This window comes from Thermobia domestica, chromosome 7 (genome assembly GCF_964235325.1).
Source record: "Thermobia domestica chromosome 7, izTheDome1.hap1.1, whole genome shotgun sequence".
Lineage (NCBI taxonomy): Eukaryota > Metazoa > Arthropoda > Insecta > Zygentoma > Lepismatidae > Thermobia > Thermobia domestica.
This window is the reverse complement of record NC_137460.1, coordinates 80,018,220-80,042,523: the sequence shown is the minus strand read 5'-3', so window position 1 is coordinate 80,042,523 and position 24,304 is coordinate 80,018,220. Positions and strand designations below refer to the sequence as shown.

General features: G+C 36.5%; 1 protein-coding gene across 2 annotated transcripts in view; it reads left to right on the top strand.

Moving 5' to 3' along the window:
- LanB2 (laminin subunit gamma-1) overlaps nucleotides 1-24,304 on the top strand; it is a 488,424-nt gene that overhangs the window by 315,318 nt on the left and 148,802 nt on the right. Inside the window, exon 1 of one of the 2 annotated variants that reach the window (XM_081764905.1) lies at nucleotides 19,745-20,107. The exons of the other annotated variant lie outside the window; for it this stretch is intronic. Within the exon in view, the coding sequence (XP_081621031.1) occupies nucleotides 19,969-20,107 (139 nt within the window). The 5' untranslated portion in view covers nucleotides 19,745-19,968. Of the gene's footprint in view, nucleotides 1-19,744; nucleotides 20,108-24,304 lie in introns of those variants that run through there. 2 annotated transcript variants of the gene reach the window in all.

The window sequence follows — 24,304 nt, the reverse complement described above, 5'->3', positions numbered from 1 at the left end:
AGTATAAGAATAGTCGAAGTGTTATAGGCACTATGTTAGAAATCCAGCGGTCATGGGTTCAAATCTACTCAAAGCCAACTTAATACTTTTAAATTTAATTTGTATTTGCATGGTGTATGATGACTTCTCTTTACTCAAAATTCTCCATCTAGAGATGAGATGCAAGAATCATGCACATGTTAACCGCGAGAAAGAGAGAGTGAAGATATCTCCAATTGAGATATGATCCGAAACATTCATCGATATTCATATTTGATTATGTTTTAGTTCATTTTTATTTATTCTTTACGAAACTACAGTTCTCGATTACTTATAGCAAGAGATAGTGAATGATATATTACGGCATATTACAAAAGAGAACTCGTATTCTTTTGATATCGTATATATTTCTAATAAATACATGCTTGTATCACTTATTGGAGATTAAATTACACAAACTCATGTTATGTGCACACAAACTATGACTATTTGTCAAAATTATAATATATGACATGTTTTCTACTGATGCAATGGTTTACACAAATTGAACTGACACGCTACGCATCTTGTTTCTACTTTCTTAGCTTGTCTTTCTTTTTTCTTTTTCTTTTTCCTTTGTATTTATTTTTCTTTTCTGTTTCAGTTTCGAACACACTGGATACTAGTAATACAATAACCAAAAATTATTCTTGTTAGATTTAATATGTAAATGAAAAACAGTAATAATACATTTTTAAAAAATAAGAGCTAAGATGGTTTAACTGATAAAAAATATTCTCACAAAACAATGATAAAAATCAAAATATCTCGCCCTTATATTTTTTCAAGAAGTTTTAGTATAAATATTAAAACTGACTACAAAACTGAAGGTAACCTTGAAACGAATAATGTAAAACATTCGGAGGTTTTACAAAATGATGTAACCTGTGAATTGAAATGAATGTTTGACCAACACTGATTGTTCCTTGTAAGACATTCCTCATTTTGAGGTTTAAAAATAATAATATAGAAGTACACAGTTAACGGATCAACTCTAAGTTTCTAGAACAATATAGCAGAGTGAAAACATTTTTAAATAGAACTAACAGCACGTTTGTAGGTAACGCGGACGAATTTAGAAAAGTGAAAACAAAAACAATTCCAGTTCCGTGAAATGAAAGTATTATAAAAACCGTAGACAATTCAGTCTAGGTGTGCAGATAATCTATCAACCTCCTAGTTACCACTCTTGCTTCGTAGAAAAGTGACATTGGGAAGGAGTAGTTCTGTTACTGATGGCAATGGACGTAAAGACACTGTAAGTACGCTCGCATAGAGCTCTGTTAGTGACTCTAGTGAAAAATACACATAGACAGTCCTGACATGTAAGACGAGAATGTGAACCCTTCAATTATCTTGTAAATATCATTCATTTAATAAGCTCTTTTGGTAATGGTTTATCTTATATGCACTTTGTTATATATTATTGTAATAAATTAGTTTTCTTCATGTAATGCCTATAAAAGTGAATTTCTAACTCTATACTACCTGCCCTATGGCATGTCAATCAATCATATTATTTTTAAAGATTTGTTATGGCTCCCCCCGAGGAATTTAAGCTCTCGTTGTTAAGACTGTCTTGTGTACATTTCACATACTTGTAAGGCAAGACTTTTATTTTCATATTTCATTATACTTATATTTTCTGTTATGATATGCCTATAACTCGTAGACAAGCATCTTTCATACCTCTCACCATGAATTCCACTTCAGACAACAATATCAATAATACTTCTGGTACAGTTTCTATCATTCCCGACATATATGATCCAAGTACGCACCCATCCGCGGAATTATTCTTAAAGAATTTTCTCAAAATCGCATTAGTGAATAATTGGTCAGACTCAAAATGTGTGCAGATTTTTGAGAAATCCTTAGTTGGACCCGCTCATTTCTGGTTTTCCACCCAGAACCTCTCATCCCAACCTTGGGCAACCATCCAATCAAAATTCTTACGTCAGTTTGGTCAAGATCAGGTCCCCCGTTCCCGTATTCACCAATACCGCTCACGCGTTCAGCTCCCCAACGAACCCCTCTCTCATTATGTCTTTTCCAAAAAACATTTAGCAGACCAAGCTTATACCCAGCTAGACTTTCAGGAATTTTTGTTAGAATGTGTTTCTAATATGTTACCTGAATATATTCGTTGGTTCGGGACACGCTCAATTCCTGACTATTCTACCCTCTTAGATGAAGTAACCTTACTGGAACGGACCAACCACCTTGTTCACAAACGGGAAAACGAAACAAAGACACATTCCACAACCGCGACCGATACCACAGCGCAGGCTATTTCCGAACTAACAGATCAAATATCTCAACTCCGTCTCCATGTTAATACTCTTTCAAATTCCCAATCCGCTTCTGCCCATTTTGCTCCCTCCCGTTCCCGTTCTCCAAGTCCTCATAACCGCTTCTACTCCTCCAAACCATCCCGACCTTCTTCCCCGAACCCAACTCACTCACCTTCCTCTTCCTTCCTCCCACATTCCCATTCCACCAATTCTCTCACAACCTATCAACACCATTCTTCGCCGACTCCTCCACCTTTTCATTCCACTGCTTCCACCTCTACCTCATGTGCACCTTGCACTACGCACTCCGCTCCCCTCCCACATTCCCATCCCACCAATTCTCTCACAACCTCCTATCAACACCATTCTTCGCCGACTCCTCCACCTTTTCATTCCACTGCTTCCACCTCTACCTCATGTGCACCTTGCACTACGCACTCCGCTCCCCTCCCACATTCCCATCCCACCAATTCTCTCACAACCTCCTATCAACACTGCTCTTCACCGACTCCTCCACATTTTCATTCCACTGCTTCCACCTCTACCTCATGTGCAGCTTGCGCTATGCACTCCATTTCCCTCCCACATTCCCATACCACCAATCCCAGTACACCCTCCTGCACTAACTGTATCACACAGCAACATCAATGTTGCCAACACGTTTCTTCAATCCCTTCCCATCCTTCTCATAACTTCACAAACGAACCTTCATCTACAAACAATACCAAACGAAAGAACTCCAAGAAACAGTGGCGTTCCAGTCAGAACAAACAACCTCCATCCCAGAATGTTTTTTCCACACAATCTACCCAAATACCTATTCCTCCCTACCCGTTTTATCATCCTTTTTTCCAGTATCCCCCACCTCCGTTCCCTCCTTCTGCCCCTGGGGCCACACTAAACACACCTAAGAATTCAAAAAACGGCCAAAATTAGCGCGGGAGTCACCTCACCGCGCGTTAACCACCCAATCTTCGCTCCCCCCTTCCTCTTCATCTCCCACAGCGACTAGCCAGGACTACCATACCCTTCCCTTGCAATTTAAAGGAAATTCTCCGTATATACAGGGCACGTACGCAAACAAAGAATTACTTTTCTGCCTCGATAGTGGTGCAGACGTAGGATTATTTCCATTTGAATTATTGGAACCGAATGCGCATACTTTCCATCTTCCGTCCCTTCTTCACGGTTTGTCAGACAAACCCGTCCAATTAAATCGCGCTACCATTCTCAAAATTAACTTTAATGGTCGTAATTACTCCATTCTTTTTCGGTTAGTTCCCTTCAAAAATTTCCCACCCCTTCTTTCATCACGTTTTTTGCAAGATCACCAATCAATTTTGGATTACTCACAAGGCACTTTGTCCTTGAAACATTTTGGAAAAATGCCACATACTGTAAAGGATAAAAACCCAGTTAGTATTAACATCTCGCATTTCTTTCAAAAACACTCCAAACCTCAGGTTGTATTTTTTGCGCGGCGCACTACCGTTATTCCCCCTCATTCTGTTAGATTCATACCACTGGCTACTAATGGTTATTTCCCTGATGCACAGTTTCGCCTACATACACCGATTTCTCGGAATTTAAGTAAATGTTATATGGCACATACTGTAGTCTCCACACAAAACCTTGTTCTCCCGTTAGCTAATCTCACAAACAAAAAGCAAACGATTCAGGCTCATAATCCGGTAGTTATAGGTTCTCTCTTTTCCCAACAAGACAATGACCACAATATCCTGACTGTTAGGCAAATATATTTTCCTACAGACGAAGATGCGGCACGCAACAAAGAAAAGCGTCTTAAAGAAATTGGTCATCTCATAGATATTAGTAAATTTAAGCTGTCTTCAGACATGAATGAGGAACAACAAACTCAAATGCGGGAATTACTCTCCGAATATGCCTTTTTATTTCAATGGGCAAGTGACCATTTCACCAAGATAGATTCTTTCGTGGCAACATTAGATTTAGAAGACAAAACTCCATTTCAGTGTAACTCTTTTGTCATTCCACACAAGTTACGCCCCAAAGCGAGAGAGTTAGTTATACAACTTTTGAACCAAGGGATTTTTGAAAAGTCGGATTCCCCCTATAAAAACAACATCCTATTTGTTTTAAAACCAAATTCTGAATCTCTTAGAGCCGTATTTGATTTGAGGGTTTTAAATGGGAAATGCCGGACTTTAGCTTCTCCATTAGAGGACATACAGGACGTTATAGATTCGCTTAGTGATTCCACTTTTTTTTCGAGTTTCGATCTCCATTCCTCTTTTCATCAGTTATCCCTTCATCCTGATGATCGCCCTGCAACAGCCTTTAGTTTAAAGGGCCTCTCTTTGCCCTTCAATCATATGCAACTCACTTCAATTCCACAGGGTTTCAAAAATTCATCTATTTTATTACAACAGGTACTGCAAACTATCTTTCGGGATTTATATACCAATAACATCACTTCGTTCGTAGATGACATGTATATTCATGCTGATTCTTTTGATCACATGCTGACAGTTTTACGCGCATTTTTTCATACAGCTGCAAAACATTCTTTGCTGTTCAATATCAACAAATCAGTATTTGGCGCTAGACGGATTAAATGCTTAGGTCATATTGTGGAAAATCATACAGTCAAACCTGATCCCGAGAAAACCGCTGCCCTCGCCAATGCACCCAAACCAACCACCATCAAAGGGTTAAAAAGTTGGTTGGCTTCGGCTAATTACTTTAGGAAATTTTTCCACCACATTTCTCTCATATTAGCCCCACTTTATGAAGCTATTTCGAATGGAAATCGCAAATTGATATGGACACCTGAAAGAGACCGTGCCTTCGACCAGATGAAGCACCTCCTCACTTCCCCACCAGTGCTTGCTTTGTACTCAACAAAGAACACAGAACATATTTTAATGTGCGATTCCTCAGCCCTAGGCGTTGGCGCCGTATTGTTACAAAAAGACCTTAGCTCTAATGTCATTCAGCCCGTCTGTTATGTTTCTTCCAGGCATCCAAAAACTGTCAACCCACTCCCGATTTTTCATCAGGAATTATATGCAATTTTCTTTTCGCTTAAGAAATTAGAAAAATACCTTCTGGGAAAACATTTTACTTTGATCACTGATAACATTTCCCTTCTCGCTATTAGGAAAACTGTTATCCCAAACGCAAAAATTCTCCGGTGGATCACTTATATCAACACTTTCACTTTTACAATCAAACACGTAAAAAGTCAGTCTAACGCAGTCGCCGACCTACTTAGCCGTTTTCCTCTGGACGTCTCACCAGACGCCATTGCCTTAGAACAGGATGACACTCCCGATGCCGTCCTCTTTTCCAACACCACTGATACTGACCAGACCCACCCATCCTTGGAGGACACTCCTCCTACTGTTCTAACTACAATAGGTGACAACACTGACCTACCAAATCTCCAGCTTCAGGACCGTTTTTTTGGCAAAATTATTACGACTCTAAATACCAAAAATGAATCAGACCCGGCCTTTCAACGTCTCACGAAACAGTACGTTCTTAAGAACAACATCTTGTACAGAAAAATGTATCGTGCCTCGCAAACCCGTTTGCTTGTCTGTATTCCGGACGCGCTAAAACCTGCTTTATTTCAGGAATACCACGGTGAACTTACTCATGTAGGCTTTAACAAACTTTACTGGATGATACGTTATAAATATTACGTACCACGCTTGAAATCTTGGTTAGCGAGTGAACTCAAATCTTGCAAACAGTGTGCAATTTTCAAACGCAATTATTTGCCCAAAAACCCCAACTTACAACGTTTTCCCCAAGCTCCCCTATTTTCGGTTTATAGCTTGGACTTAGCAGGGAAATTCATAGCCAGTGACCCAGAGAAATACCAATATTTCTATGCCGCAACCGAACATTGCACAGGCTTTACCATTACACAACCCATCACTACCCCAAATACTGACAATTTCATTTCCTTCATTACTAATCAAATAATCATTCCCTTTGGTGTTCCTTCCTGTATTTATACTGACCGTCAGTCAAGCCACACTTCCACTTTATCCCTGAGCTTTCTCAAATCACTCAACATTACAGTTAAGTATGGATTACCATATCAGCATTTCACACTAGGAAAAGTTGAACAACGTTTGGGCACATTGCAAACTAGTCTTAAATTTCTGTGCCAATCTAACCAAAAACTCTGGCCAAAATATTTGCCTCACGCCACTTCCGCACTTAACAAGACTCCATTAACATCTTTAGGTGTCTCATCTCATGAATTGTTATATGGAGTACCTCCTCGCCTACCCATAGACAACTTGCTACATGTTGAGAAAGAACATCTAGAATTACAGGACCGCCTTTTGGCACTGAAAGACATGAGGGATTTAGTTGAATATAGGAAGCACCAAGCATTTCTTGACTTCAAAAAAAAAGTCGAATCAAGCAAACCGCCCACAGAGTTCCTACCGGACTCTCAAGTTATGATTTTGGACACATCCTCTCGGCCTGGTACTTGTAAACCACTATCCAAAATTTATAAAGGACCTTATAGGCTCATATCAACTGTTTCTCCAAACGAAGTCCTCGTTGACATAGAGGGTAAACCCACCCTTATAGGAAAGACTCGTTTGAAACATTACGTACCACCAACAACACCTAATTTAGAGTTCGAAATGAAATATAAGCGTTTTTTGAAATCACCTAATTAAAGTTTAAGCTGGCAAAACTTCCGACTTTGTCTCTCGTTCTGCCATGACTCATATTTCAAAAGGAACTTTATTTTCAAATTCCCTGTTAGGTAGGCAACACACTTCACAAATCTTTCTCCCGTGCAATCATTTTCGGCCATACAATGCATTCATATCTCACCTCCCAAATCCTGATTTCATATTGAGGCATTGGTTCATTTCCCGATACACCTTAACCTCTTATCCCTTTTCCCCTTCCTTCCCTTCACGTACGTAACACGGCACTTAAACAATAGCGACACTGAATGTTCTCAACACACCTTTTCCTAAGCATGCAAGGAAAAGTACTTGTTTATATTCACGTATTTCCTTCCTGTATCTTAATCTTGAACAGCTGGTTCTGTTCAAAAAACTTGAGCGCTCTAAGGATACATGAACGAAATCTGTTGAATACTTCATACAACTCACGCTCAATAGACATTGTTTATATCAGAATAGACACACCCACCCTTTACCATTTTCATAGCATCTTAATACAAAGCGACTAAAATCCGTTTCTTTCGATTCAAATATACGGTTACGTCGTGACCCACCCCCACGAAATACTACTCCGCCACTATGCCCTTTCCCTTCCTACGACCCCTTTGCCTTCGATACATCTGATCACTCACTAATTCAGCGTAACATACTGTTTATCTTTAAATTTAGGTGGTTACTTTATTTCCACAACAACAACAACAAAATAAATAAATAAAAATAAAAAGAGAATTTCTAGGTAATACGTACCAAATTTCTTCTTCCGGACGGTCATAATAACATCCTGTTTATGTCCTACTCACATAAACATTAAACTTTCACCCTTGAACCTTCCTTCTACTCGCACACAATTACGGTACAAATCACCAAGAAAACACTTTCGCACAGGTCATTTACCCTGAATTCTCTATGATGCAGTATGACCTACTTATGCTAGTGGACAAAACCGCCTCTCCATACCGTTACTCTTCTACCAAAATATTTTGTTTCTGTTGAGGACCACAACAAAAGAACTACACCAGATTATAGGGACTACCATAATAATAATAATAATAATAATAATAATAATAATAATAATAATAATAATAATTCACTCCTACTTCCATCCCTTTTCCTCCTTGCAGTTTATTGTGTTGTCCCTCGTTCCACAAATTCCTGCCTTCGACTCCCGATTAGCTCCAATACTTGCAATAATTATTGCCTCCTACAAACATCTTGCACTATTTTCTGTCTGTCGCCGATTACATTTTTTTTTCATCCGTGACCTTTGTCAACAGTAATTTTGTGGTGCATTCATGGTATCAGACATGTCTTCTCATTATTTTTCTTTTCACCTTTCTTTCCATTTTTTTTCTTCTTTTCATATACTGAAATTTGATTATAAACAGCCTTGCCTACTACCTAACAGAGATACTCGTACACAGGCGTACTTTCATTTTTTTATCCACGTCCTTTTTTGAGTTCCTTTCATTCACGTCCTACTTCCTGGACGCGTGCTCCACCCGCCCTGGGACAGCCATTTCCAGAACCCAGAGGGATGCAGCCAGCAATGTCTCCAGAGATTTCCTGTTCCTGCGAGATGCAAACAGCCCTGTTCCTGAGAGATGCAAACAGTCTTGTTCTTGAGAAATGCAGCCAGCAATGTCTCCAGAGATTTCCTGTTCCTGAGAGATGCAAACAGCCCTGTTCCTGAGAGATGCAAACAGTCTTGTTCTTGAGAAATGCAGCCAGCAATGTCTCCAGAGATTTCCTGTTCCTGAGAGATACAAACAGCCCTGTTCCTGAGAAATGCAGCCAGCAATGTCTCCAGAGATTTCCTGTTCCTGAGAGATACAAACAGCCCTGTTCCTGAGAAATGCAGCCAGCAATGTCTCCAGAGATTTCCTGTTCCTGAGAGATGCAAACAGCCCTGTTCCTGAGAAATGCAGCCAGAAATGTCTCCAGAGATTTCCTGTTCCTGGGTATGCAAACAGCTCTGTTCTTGAGAAATGCAGCCAGCATGCCTCCAGAGAATACCTATTCCTGAGAGATGCAAACAGTCTTGTTCCTGAGAAATGAAGCCAGCAATGTCTCCAGAGATTTCCTGTTCCTGAGAGATCCAAACAGCCCTGTCTCCAGAGACTTCTAGCTTCAGAGCGACGCAGCCAGCCCTGCTCCTAGTGCTCCGGTACGATATGCAACCAGCACTTCTCCACAGCATTCCAGTTTGCAGCCTTCTGCATTTTCACATGGACCTTCTTCGCATGTCAGTGTTTTTTTTTTTTTTTTCCATCCCATGTGTTCACACCCTTTAGTGTTTTATTTTGAGGTTTAAAAGTCACTAGTTCATAAGAACAGATGACAGACATTTTTTGAGCCGAGGATTAAGACATTCCTCATTTTGAGGTTTAAAAATAATAATATAGAAGTACACAGTTAACGGATCAACTCTAAGTTTCTAGAACAATATAGCAGAGTGAAAACATTTTTAAATAGAACTAACAGCACGTTTGTAGGTAACGCGGACGAATTTAGAAAAGTGAAAACAAAAACAATTCCAGTTCCGTGAAATGAAAGTATTATAAAAACCGTAGACAATTCAGTCTAGGTGTGCAGATAATCTATCAACCTCCTAGTTACCACTCTTGCTTCGTAGAAAAGTGACATTGGGAAGGAGTAGTTCTGTTACTGATGGCAATGGACGTAAAGACACTGTAAGTACGCTCGCATAGAGCTCTGTTAGTGACTCTAGTGAAAAATACACATAGACAGTCCTGACATGTAAGACGAGAATGTGAACCCTTCAATTATCTTGTAAATATCATTCATTTAATAAGCTCTTTTGGTAATGGTTTATCTTATATGCACTTTGTTATATATTATTGTAATAAATTAGTTTTCTTCATGTAATGCCTATAAAAGTGAATTTCTAACTCTATACTACCTGCCCTATGGCATGTCAATCAATCACATTATTTTTTAAAGATTTGTTACTTGGTATAGCTAAGGTTAAATAAAATTTCTTTGTAACTCTCTCATGATATCAATCGCACTGTAAATACTATACTGTGTATTCTAACCGATTTTTTATTCGTCGCAGAAGTATAGATATTTTTCTATTTTTTTAAAAAATTTACTACACTGACATGTTTCGAAAAAAACTAGTGCACTTCGCCTTATGTAGTTCTCAACCAGCGAACCTGAGGAGTATTGTTGGTTGTCTGACGTTGCAGGATATGAAAAATGGAAATGTGAATGCACTTTTGCTCGTGTGTATACAAGCGCGGTTCCTCTTAAATTTGCGTTATGTTGAGTAATATTCAGTTGATATCCATTTGACTTTTCTTATGTTTCATTATATTGTAAAACAAACAAATAAATTAATTAATGTCAAAGATGTAATTTCAGTACTGTATGCTCTGTGATGGAGTCCCTTCGAAATATCGTGGTACACTAATAGTGCCACAAAACCATGAAGTGTGAAAAGCACTGGCCTAAGTGGTACTCCGAATCACTGGCAGATTCACGGAGAGGACAACCGCCCCTTCCTTCCAAAGCCATTTTTTTAAAATTCTAACATCAATTGGTTTTGCAATATACAAGTACACGAATTAGTCCCAGAAGCGACAGTCCTATTAGCGACAGAAACTGTTATTTGTCCTATGTGCGACCGATTCATTTACATTGAGATTATGGAAGATTATATGATTCCTTCTCCTAACATATGTTTGCCTCTGGCGTTATTATCGCCGGAACAACCTTGGTATGAAATATGTACGTGCCAGTGATACTGTTCGTCAAATATATTTTTCCTCTACTGTGAGTCCAAATAAAACTTATTTTAATTTTGAGTTAGATTTGACATAAAACATATCAAATAACTTAACGAGACAACAGGGATTTTCCATGAAAAGCATATTCCTATGTAATTATTGAAAATCCAGTTGTAATATCCCCTTTCTTCAAAAGCTCTGTTTTCTGTACTGAATTTGATTCAAATCTAATTACTCACTAAGCACAGTAATATATTTTATTTTGAAAAACTTAAACGTGTAACAGTTTCTCCAACTATCTACTTTTTAGACTTCCTAAGACTCTATGAATAAAATAAAAATGTCAACGATAGAAGACAGCTTTTGAGATCTTTACATCTAACTGGCTATTCTCAACCAATTCCACCAATTACAATGCAGTTCACTCTAAACAATCCAAAAGTAAACAAACTTGAAACGTAAACTAATTGCTTAATTTGCCTTCCTCCCTTGTTTTGATTTATATATAAAAGCTTGTCGTGTAGCAATCTGAAATAATCCCTTATAACCAGACGAACTGTTAAGTCCTGCGAGAGATTTGCAACTTGTGTAATAATTTCTTCGAATACACCATGTTTTTAGATATTTTAAATATAATCAAATGGTGAACACCTTTTCTCCATGGGCGCCCGATGGGAAGGCAGGGATCGCCCTCCTGGTTCACAAAAATGTATACGAAATATAGCAAACCACGTATATTAAATATAAGATATACCAGACGTGATACAGCAACCATTGAGATGCACCTCTCTAGAAAATTTTCTTCGGGCGCCCCTACCTCTTTCTGATTTCTTTCTTATGCCATAAACATATTCAATCTAAACTTATGCTCCGTATCATTTTAACATGAAAATTTTAATTACGTATATGAGAATCATAGACATTACTCTAAATATTTAGTTTTTTCCTTGATAGTCAATGTATTCATAGAAATTAATTCAAAAATAATAATAATTCAAAAATATAAAATAAAACGTATGAAAGATTTTTAATGTAATGAGAGCATTCTCACGTAGTAAATTCATGTAAAGCGAAATTTTTCATAGTACATTTTGTTAGGTTCTAAATCACATTAGCACAAAACAAGTTAAAGAAGAGAGAACCTTATCTTCTTCCATTATCTTAGTATGAACGAATCGGTGACTCATAGGGTAGTTAACAGATCGAATCGGTCGCTCATAGGACAGTTAACAGTTCCTGTCGCTAATAGGAGTGTCGCAAGTGGGAAGACACCAAGTACACATGTCCTCCCTCTCAAATAATTCTAATTCAATGGAGTTTCGTACAAGTGGAACAGACGTAGCCGTTGTAAGGATTTAAACTGGGATCATTCAAGTAAGCTCTACTCGATAATATTTCACCTGTTAAGTGCTCAAAGTAAGTGAACAGTGTTGTGTTACTCTTTAAAATTACAATCTGCATACTATTTTTTTTCAATTATTCAAAATTATACCCTAGAATAAAGAAAACTGAAAGAAACAGGTAAGGACTGTTCCTCCTTCACTATTCTTGGCCCACTTAGAACACTGTGTGCTGTACTATTTAGCATCATATTACAATTAATGATTATAGCATATAATATATGAAAGCCATATATATATATATATATATATATATATATATATATATATATATATATATATATATATATATATATATATATATATATATATATATATATAAATGTTGGTAGATAGTGGTGTCATTCAAATCATTTGTAAGAATCGGTTCTATTATCAATGTAATAAGTTGACTTCGTGTTAATATTGTTATTATATGATTATATTATTAATTATTCGAATGCTACTTGTAATGGTGACTAGAATTAATTTATATAACCTTTATATTGACATTTTGAATATTGATTTCCAAAAATATTTCTATAGAATTAATTTTCTTTCGCAAGTGTGGAGACAATTTTAACAATCGGTTCGAACGAACCGGTTGAATTACACCACTATATACGGTATATATGTATTCCGTATTTCGTGCTACGTTTATCGTTCAGGAGACGATCCATGCATCACCAAACGATCTTTCTGGATCCGCCAGTGCCCCTAATCCTGTATTTTTTTCCCACTGCAACTTCAAATTTCCACTTTTCAGTGTACTCTTTTGAACACCAGGAGGGGAGGTAACTGATAGTCACTTGCTTACTGACTTCATCTAGTTACACTGTGCAAATGGGCTAGAACCTTTCTTGAAGTTTCGGTTGCAAGAATTTCATTTTTTGGATCTATGACACATTCTTGAATTTTAAATCTTGCTGCTGCCAGTAGCCAATCAGAAGAAAGACATGTTAACTGTTGTATACGATTGTACAGTTATCCTGTATCACATATTTCTAATGTCTGATGAAGCCAAAGAGTTAGTTGGCGAAACTGTAACACGTGTTGAATTTTAATGAAAATATATAGTTTTGCTCAGCAAATAATTAGTTTATATTTAAAAGAAGTATGATTTTTCAGACTTGCGTGCATTCATTTTTTTTAAAAAAAGAGTAATTTTAGTAATTACTCAAACATAGTATAAAGAATATTGTTAAGAACAAGGGTTGTTAAAGCCCTTTTTACGTAATTCATTTCATTCCCATAAACACATGTGTTTTGTGTTGGATATAGACCTATACATCCTCAGAAGGAATTAATACTCTATCGTATTTGGAATACGCGCAAGACATTACAAATGGAAGTTGGTTGGATACAGTCAACATTTCCTTATAAGACCTGTTCGAATAAATCCCACAAAGAACTGTTCCGATAACATTAAACACTTTACAAAGGTTATGGTTTTAAACTAAGTTCCTGAGGATCTCATAGCATACATTGCAAATTCGCTCCTGATTATAAATGTAAACAAATGTACGTAGTAAAATATCACAAACGAACTTCATCGAATATATATATATATATATATATATATATAACTTTGTTACATCCATACAGTGAGTTTATAATCAAGATAAAGAAGGGAGAGGAAAGAATGTAAGCAGAGAGGAGAGATCAAAATTAATTCAGTCTGACATCTCACCCTTCCTGTATTGTTTTAAGAACGCTGAAATGTCTCCCAGCATAATATATGTAAGCTCTTTTCTTTTGACACTGGTACCCTTTGACATGTAGATGCAGAAGTTAGATTCTGGTGGCGGAAAAGTCTTGAATAGGTTGATGGATCGTCTTACAGTTAGAACTTGACATGAATTTTTAATATTTTTTTTTTCTGTGTGTGCGTATAACTTTCCGTTGTCGTTGTTTTGAAGAATGTTAGATGAAATAATATTGGGACATGCAATAAGCCTCCTGCTTTTAATAATTTGAGATTGTTAAACTAACCATGGTTCGTCACCAGAAAAAGAAAATTCTTTCATTGGATCCTATCCTGTCTAGTGTTGTAAAATTTCCGGAAATTTTGAACCTGTTGGTAAAAGAAACGTTTTTTTACGGTTTCTTTCCGGAAAAATTCGGAAAATAAGAAAATCTTTGTATTACGTTAGTTTTACTAGTAATGAAACGGTTTTTTTTTCTAAAGCGTGAAAAATGTAAGTTGAGAAATTTCAATATTGTGAATATTAAAAAAAAAACATTCGAAAATAAAACTGTTGTAATTATTCTTGAAAATTAAGTCTGCAATCATTTCCTTTATGTGCTTTTACTTGTTTACTCCTGGCTGTGCATTAATTACAGAACTTTTACAATTGCATACACATCTACCATCATGAAGCGTTTCTGTTGCAACAAATAGGGCTCTTGTATGAAACTGATTTCTTAATGTGCTCTTCAATCTAGTGAAATTTTGTTAATTTTAACCAAATTACTTCTTAAAAGAAAGAACAGCAAGCAAATTTCACTAATACTCATGCACTCAGACATATAATTACTATCATTAATATTCAAATACAGACTTTAATATAAACTTTATGTACAAAAACCTGTATGTAAACAAATACCTGTTTTCTATTGCGACAAATTATCTATCTATCTATCTATATCTATCTATCTATCTATCTATCTATCTATCTATATATATATATATATATATATATATATATATATATATATATATATATATATATATATATATAAAAATGAAAGTGACTATATTTGTAACTTAACACTCTTGAACCAAAAGACTGATTTCGGTAAAAACTTTCAACATAGATGAGGTTCGGGCCTGGGATGGATTTAACTATTTCACACACACACACACACACACACACACACACACACATATAGACTATATATATATATATATATATATATATATATATATATATATATATATATATATATATATATATATATATATATCGAAAATGACCGATATTAGTGTCAAATCAATAGTTTTCGTCACTTCCGATGCTATTTAAATAAAAATTCAAGTCCGCAACTTAGGGAAGGAGGAAGGGAAGATATATAAAAATGATAGAAAATAGTCAATACCAGGGTCGAATCCATACTTTTCGGGGTCGCTGAGGTGAACAGTGACACTTTCGATGCCGTTTAAATCCAAATTCAGCGCCGTGATCTGGGGGCGGGGATACAAATTATTGAAAATTACCGATATTAGTGTCGATTCCATAGTTTTCAGGGTGGCTGAGATGAACAGTGACACTTCCGATGCCGTTTAAATCCAAATTCAGCCCGCATTTGTACTCTTAAAGGGGGAGGGTGACATGTAAAAGTAATTGAAAATGACTGATACTAGTGTCGAGTTCATACTTTTTGAGGTTACTAAGTTCATTGGTGACGGTTTTTGTGCCCTTTATCCCAAAATGAAACGTATTCACCCCGTGCGAAGAACGGGTATTCTGCTAGTCTTTAATAATAACGAATGGAAGTTTTACATGTTAAATTCTTTAACATATTTGTCACTGCTCAAATTTACGCGCTTGTGCGGTGTATGCATGCATGTATAAATAAGATCATCTCTCTTTTTGAGTTATTCGAAAAATATACAAATAATAAAGAGGATTTTTTTAAATCAGAAACCAGAAAACTAAAAGCTAAAATTAAAAGCTGTTGTTTTAAGTATTTTTCCTGCTAGCGAAATACGTTACCCTATATATTACAGAGACGTTACAGCAAATGAGATTAGCATCAGGCGAAGAAATAGTTTTTAAATGATATTTTCCGGGTTTTGCCAATATTTCCGAACAAAAGATTTTTTTCTAATGGGTTCAAAATTTCCGGAAATTTTACATAGCACAAGGAAGATTCGTATCTCCATAAAATATATATATTTCATTTTAACATACTGGTATTAACTAAAATGATTCTGGCCCTGTTATTTTAACACTTCCCTGCCATAAAACGGTAACTTTATAAGATTACTTAAGATAATTTAAATGCGTCTATATTAATTAATCTAATTAGGATTATATTTTAGTATCTTTTGTAGAGATAATTCCATTCTATCACGGTGCTAACTTTAAAGGAGAGGTGCAAATATATTTGTTGCCACAAAATTTCCCTATGCTAATACAAGAAACATAACTACTCAATTATCTTAACTGTAAACTAGTAAATATAAAATAGTTTTCATTTTAAAAGCATAATGTAGTAAATTATTCGAAAATTTTAATTTTTCCGTGTTTTTCCAAGCTCGGGTAAAAACCGATAAAAAACTGGTTTTTTACCCAAAATTTTCGTTTTTTTTTCTAGGCCTTTACAACTCTAATCCTGTCCCAAGCGAATATACTTTGAATGGGCATTATCTATTATGCTGGCAGAGAAAGCTGGTGTCTGACATAGCTGTGTGTGGTGTAAACAAAACGAAGGAGAGTGTTGTTCGCCAATCACTGTAGTATTCTTTTGACGCATTTTCTAGGCTACCAAGGTCGCTGACTGCGCCGTTACTGGTACTTGAATGATGAATCTTCTGTCAAATATTCCAACTACTATTAGTTTTTCTATTTTGAAATCGAAAGTTACAAATCATTGTGTCAATTAGTACGATTATATACTAATGGCATGTTATACGTTCTAAGTTTGTCCCAGAGCTGCTGCCATTTGAAAAGCCTTTGGTAATATAGTGCCTCCAACACATCACATGTTATGCTTAACTGTTCCTTACCAGTGTTCTTTAATCGTACAGTGCGTTCGTAAAATCGTGCTTTATATTATCCTGGAACTTCCCATCTTTTTCTTAGTCTTCCAAAGACATCTTTATCTTAAAATTTTCAAGGGCTGATGCATTGCCGTGATGCATGTATCTTGTCCATTTTGGACGTCTCAACTTTGGTATGAATTTCACTTCTAGGGAGTCCTACATCACCCATATCAGGATTTGGTTTTCTAAATCATCTCTCAACCCAGCGCTGGTATGCTGGTCTATGATGGGAGTGATGCATCACGTACAATTCAGGCGGGGTGAAATCATCAATGCAGTGCTGAATCTTGAGTTATGATAGAATTCTGAAAATCAAATACACCGCAAACTTGCTTAGAAACATCCGGCAATTTTCAGTAGACATGGTGTCCTTATATTCACGACGTAGCTTGCACACAGTTACGCAAAGGACGGTGCAAGCTCTTCATGAGTTGTAGTATGAAAACTTTTTTAAGCTACTGCATTCCTGGATATCTCTCCCACTGCCAGGGACGTACGCAGGGGGGACCTGGGGGTCCGGACCCCCCCCCCCCCCGAAATTTCGACTTTTTAAAAATTTAGCCTAATTTTAGGGGCAATTTTAGGAATTTTAATATAAAATACCTTCATATTTAGTTTGGACCCCCCCAGAAATAAATTCCTGGATACGCTACTGCCCACTGCCTAGCAAATCTTCCGGCATCTTGAGCACTTCTTGGGACGAAAGACCTTTGATGATCGGGTGGTGCAGCGTGCCTCACCGCAAACTCACCACGAAATTCAGCCGTTGCCTGAGTGATGGCAAATATCTGTGGCTGCAGATAGCGAATATTTTGATTAACCAGATATCGTAGTTTTTTTTTTCGGTTCTTTGGAAATGTTGCACCTGAGACTAGAGGTGTTCATTCTCGTGAGGGTGGCTCTCTCGAGGACATCCTTACCCTCAAATTCCCTCCACAATGACGCGAGGGCGAGGGTGCGCGAGGGTGAGGATAAGCTTCGACAGTTAGGGCGAGGATGCGTGAAGGAAAGGACAGATTCCCAACGCATGGACGAGCGAGAGTGAACGAGAGCGAGGGCCAACTGCCACTGCGAGGGCGAGGGTGAGTGAGGTAGGACTAAAATGAACACCTATGCCTGGGTCGAATATTTAATTCGCAACAACCTAATAAAATGCAATTGTATTTTAACAAGCAAGATACATTTAACAAGAATTGAAGAAGAAATTAATAAAATTAAACCATTAAAATCCCCGTTAATTTCAAAGAAAGAAAAACATTTATTTTCTATATAAATCAATGGGTTATGAAATCAAAGATGGCGCAGATGTACGACATTTTTAAGAAGGAAATGAAGCTAGTCAAGGCATGAATTGAGAATATGTTTTTATACGATTAGAATTTAGAAATTATATTTCTGGGTTTTCTACATCAATGGCCTTTTAAGGCTGTTATGTATGAGAGATGGCGTCCCTCGGTGGTCACACTACCTGGGGGAAACTGGAGAAGGAAGATGCCTGGAACCTTTATGTTAGGTACCATCCCGACATTTGTCTGCTATGAGTGAGAAGAATTTCTCACTGAGGACAGCTGGCCTGAAAAGGCTGTCACAAGTTTCCGACCGAGTGTCCCCCACTGGGGATGAAACGCGGAACCGTTCCCACCAAACTCGACAGGGTTAACGACTTGAAAATGAACTGTATTCTCAGGAATATGACAGAAAGGAAAATGGGACGGGAAATAAAATTTGGGATGGATGATTTTCCAGTGGATAATTTATTTTATGGTATTGAAACGGAGAATTCACTTATACCTTGGACTTATACCTGCATGCCATGGACCGCGGTGGCTCAGTTGTAGAGCGTTCACCTCTGGTGCATGGGTGGGTCCTTAGTTTGATCTCAGCTCGCGCCAAATGAACTTTGTGGCGAACAAACACCGTGTGTGCGGTTTTCTCTGAGTTCTCCCGTTTCCTCCTACTTTCTTCATTCCACCATTCTATTCATTTCTCATCCTCACCGTCTCCTTTATCCTAGCCGGCCGTACTGCATGTTAATTCTTCATTTGCAACAAGTGACATGGATAACAATTACGGTAGGATGTTTACGATGATGATGCGCTTATACTTAAGGTAATAATGATGTCGGATTCATGTTTGAATCATTCTAAACAAAAACGTAAAACTGCGGGGAAACAATTACTTGGGACCCGAATACCATCTTTCAAAAACAAACTTTTTTTTTCGTAAGTTCCTTTTTGTTATTGTTATTTATGCTTAGTTTTGATCAAACAGACAAGATTCGTATATAGCCATTGTTCCTTAATGTTGCACTTGTTCCTCTTGTATGTTACAGAAGAATTTACAGTAATTTTATATGACTTACTACCTTTAAAAATGTCGCTTCACTTTCTTTTGAAGGTATGTATAGCTATATGCGTGTGTGATTATATTGTCATAAATATCTACCTGTAAACTGAATAGCTTAATTGTCATTGTATATACCTACCTGCTTCATCAACAGAGCTTGAAGTTGATTCAAAACTCGTTTCTACATTGTATTCAGCTATGCTATATTTTGGCTTTTGGAGTGATTTTTCTGGACCCCTATTTTTCTTACCTGTGGGAGGAAAAAGAAGACTTCTTTCGGAGGAGTGGGAGTTGTCACAGGTCAATCCCTTCCTTGTCCACTTGTTTCTGTTCTGGGAACGGAAAGAAAAAGTCTCTAGCATGGCGTCTTGGCTATTAAGAACATTGGCGGACCCGCCCTCAAGCAGCATGCAGACTTTTACCTGGCCGTCTGCCCGCCCGCCTTGGCCTCCTCTGGCGGGGCTCCACACTCTACCAGTCTGTTGTCGGCAGCGAACGGGAAAGGTTGTGGTGTGCTCTCGATTTTGGTTACGTTTTTGTTGATGATGGTAGTCGTTTTGTTTTAAACGTAAGGAATGCTGAAACACCTGGAAACATTTTGATAGTTTTTCTGTGCTCCAGAGGAACGTGATGTGAGTTGTCATGCGTGTAATGTCGATTTAAGATCAGTGTAAGCCGATAAGGAAAGGAAAGTGTCAAGTGGATATGTTGCTCGATCGACTGATGGATTTCCAGAGGACATCTGGCTTTGGTATCTTGATTATTTTATCGTGCATTCTTGCAATTCTGAAAGAAGTGGAAGGAACGAGTTGGGATGGGATAACTCCATGGTTTACAGGCTCATGTAAGTTTATATATTATTATTTTCAAATTACTGTAGCTACTTTTTATTCGATTGTATTCTTTTTCCAATATAGGACCTCCTTTCGTTAATTGACAATCATCCTGCTTAAGTTCGTGATTCATTTCTGATATCGTTGCTCCAATACTTTATTCTCCAAGACAAAGGATTGCATTGTTGGATTTTAATTTAGCGTTCGCTTCACACCGAGGTTATGTGAGACATGGACCTACAGGTTAACGTAGGATCAGAACCACATAAGCTTCGCTGGGAACTGAATCCAGGTCTCTCGCACCTTCAAGATAGAGGAAGAAGATAATATATGTCTTTTACTATCCTGGCGTGGGTGTGTTTGTGCATGCAAACTGAAGGGATGGAATTCTTAAGTGGTACTTAAAAAACGTTCTTTTTATTTTTTTATATATTACGTTCTTATACAACACCGAAGTTATGAAGGACTGGGGCTTGAATTCGGTGCATTTGGTGGCTGCACAGACCATCATACACGGTCAATTATCAGAGTATGGGCAATTCCCCACCACATTACCTCGCCTCCAAGAGAGCCAGGCTCTAAGGCTAGGATATACGTTCTAGAGTTACTTATGATTATGACCAAATGCTATTATTATTATTATTATTATTATTATTATTATTATTATTATTATTATTATTATTATTATTATTATTATTATTATTATTATTATTAGGATTCATTTCAAGAATCGAACCTAAAACTACGCTTACAAAGAACAAACACTCTAATCAACTTCCTGAGAGCTTTAGAATCTAAAATGTTGACTTTATTCTTACTGACATAATTAGTTATATCAGTAAACCCTTATGATTAGTCGTTATTTTATAGTACGTTGATCATTTATTGACATTTTGTTCCTTATGGCAAAATCACTCGATAACCTCTTTAGTCTTTCGGGTTATGCTCCCACTATTGGTAAGGCAAGGCACAAGGAAAGCCTTAATAGGGTAATTGGCACTTATCAGAATCGAAGTCAAGATCACTTGCATATCCTGTCATTTTCACAATTTATTTATCTACATATATATGAAAATGCTACGTTTATATATATGTGGCCAGTTCTTTTCAACAATGTCATCTCGGAAACCACAAGCTCTAGAAACGTGCCGTTTTCGCCAATTGATTCTGAACTTTGTGTAGATTTGCCAGTTTTTATTTTTAAAAAGCGAGGTTCTAAAAGGTAAAAACTGAGGGGCCAGCCAGAACCCAGACTTTGATAGGTATATCATGAGTTTACTATAAACTTTCAAAAATATATAAATAATGCCTTAAATAATTTTAGGTACTAAAAAAACTGGGGGCCTAGCTCCCTCGGCTCCGGGCTAGAACCGCCACTGGTCGTTAGTTTTCTATTCAACGTTTTAGGAATCGTTTTGAGCCTACAAGATGAACATTATCGCGAGTAGTAGAAAATGGATCGATCTGGAACAGACCTGGCTCATAAGAGGACAACTCACAAGCCACTGAGAAAATGACCACCGTGCACCGTGAGACCACGGCCTTTTACGACCTCCATTTTAGGGGTGAATTCGTTCCCTTTTACGAGCACTTTTAAGGGGGTGACCTCGTTCTCTTTTACGACCTCCATTTTAGGGGGTGAACTCATTCCCTTTTATGAACCCTTATTTTAATATAGCAGAAATTACGAACACATAGAAGAGAAGATAACACATAACACTATTTTAACATAGCAGTTACGATAGCAAGGGTGTACTCGTTTCCAACCCCTATTTCAACATGACAGAGACTACGAAACATGGCGGACATAGCACAGGGGGTGTATTCATTTTCTCTACCCTTAATAGACCTCCATTTTAGGGGTGACTTTTAAGGGGGTGACCTCGTTCTCTTTTACGACCTCCATTGTAAGGGGTGAACCCTTATTTTAATATAGCAGAAATTACACTGAGATTACGAACACACAGCAGACCAGAGAATACATCAAATCATTCCCTTTTATGAGTACATTTTAAGGGTGGACTCGTTTTCCAACTTTGAACCGATTTGGATGAAACTCGGCATATGGGGGGTTTTCAACCATGCTGAGTACGAATATCATACCATTTTAGGGGGTGTATTCGTTCTCTTTTACGAGCACATTTAAAGGGGTGAACTCATTCCCTTTTCCAACCCCTATGAACAAACAGCAGAACATCAGACTACGTAACATAACGAACATACAGAAGAGCAAATTGAACCCCTATTTTAACATAGCACATAGCACAGCTAATAAAATAAGGGTGAACTCGTTCTCATTTTTCAACCCTTATTTGAACATAGCAGAGAATACATTCGAACCCTATAGCAAAGATTCTTTTAAGGAGTGAACTTGTTTTAACTTATAATTGAACACAACAGAGATGATTATTTAAAGAATGCGAAACTTCCGTGTTTTGTTATCAGTTACATAATAACTTCCGCCATATGTAGATAATTCTCATTACGTCACTCATCCGGATTTTTAACCTAGTTTTCTGTTTAACAGACAATAACTTGTCATTCAACGATAGGAATCCCTGAACGTAATGTAATCAATCACAAAGGTATAAAAAAAAGAGGGGAATCCCCGGAGCATGACTCATACTATTGCGCAATATTGCGCAATGCAATCAGACAGGTATAAAAGACTGACCGACATGTTTTCTTGTAATCACTTCCTGTGTGCCGTCTGAAGCGTAAAGTTCAGATATTTTTTGTGTGTGTACGTTTATATTATTAGTGTGGTTTATTAATAGTGTGGTTTTGTTTTCTTTTGTAAGTAAGACATTTTATAATAATACTATTAATATTATATTATAAAAACTCAGTTCAAAATTATTATAGTAACTTTGAAGAGTTAGTTAAAAAAAAATGGCAACAAAAAAGGTTAAATCAACTACTATCAATTCTGATACTCTATTTAATAATAATTTAAAAAAATTTATTTTAAAATGTGATACTGATTTAAATGAGGATAGTGGATGTTTTTTAAATAATAAAATAAAAGACTGTTTAGATATATTACAACAAGAACAAACTAAGACATCGTTTAAAGTAAATTTTTCTTTGGGTACAACTTTTGTAAAACCAGTAGATTTAGAAACATGTCGATTCTTTGTAAATAGTGGTAACGAAATTATTTTACCGAGTACAGATGTGAATTCTATAATAGAAAAATTATTTAATAAAATTTTAGTTGAACAAGAAAATAGGGCTATTAAGAAATCAGGGTGGTCTTTATGTTCTGAACCAAACCATCACTTAGAAATTAAAATCAGTAAATATGATCCGCTTTCCGCTTCTTCTTTTATAAAATTACCTCAATGGATTTTATCCAAAAAGAAATGTGTTATAAATATTCAAAATAATGATAATAGATGTTTTATGTACTGCATTCTAGCTGCGTTGCATCCAGTAAAAGAACAACCAAATCGTGTGAATAATTACAAACAATATAGTAATACTTTATTACCATTATTTGAAAAAACCAATATAAAATTTCCAGTCGAAATAGAACACATAAGCAAATTTGAACATATGTATAATTCCATATTTCCTAAGGAACAAATTTCCATTAATATATATGGCATTAACTATGATCATGAAACTATTTTCCCATTACATATAAGCGAAAATGCAGATGTATTTAAACATATTGATTTACTGTATTGTGAAGAAAATTCCAACAGTCATTATTGTCTTATAAAAAATATCAATGCGTTATTGAAGAGTCATAAAGAGAAAACTTATGTAAAATTGCCTCAATGGATTTTATCCACAAAATGTGTTTTAAATATTCAAAATAATGATAATAGATGTTTTATGTACTGTATTCTAGCTGCGTTGCATCCCGCAAAAGATAATCCAAATCGTGTGAATAATTACATACAATATAGTAATACTTTATTACCATTATTTGAAAAAACCAATATAAAATTTCCAGTCGAAATAGAACACATAAGCAAATTTGAACATATGTATAATTCCATATTTCCTAAGGAACAAATTTCCATTAATATATATGGCATTAACTATGATCATGAAACTATTTTCCCATTACATATAAGCGAAAATGCAGCTGTAGGTAAACATATTGATTTATTATATTTAAACTCTCATTATTGTCTAATAAAAAATATCAATGCGTTATTGAAGAGTCATATAAAATTGCCTCAATGGATTTTATC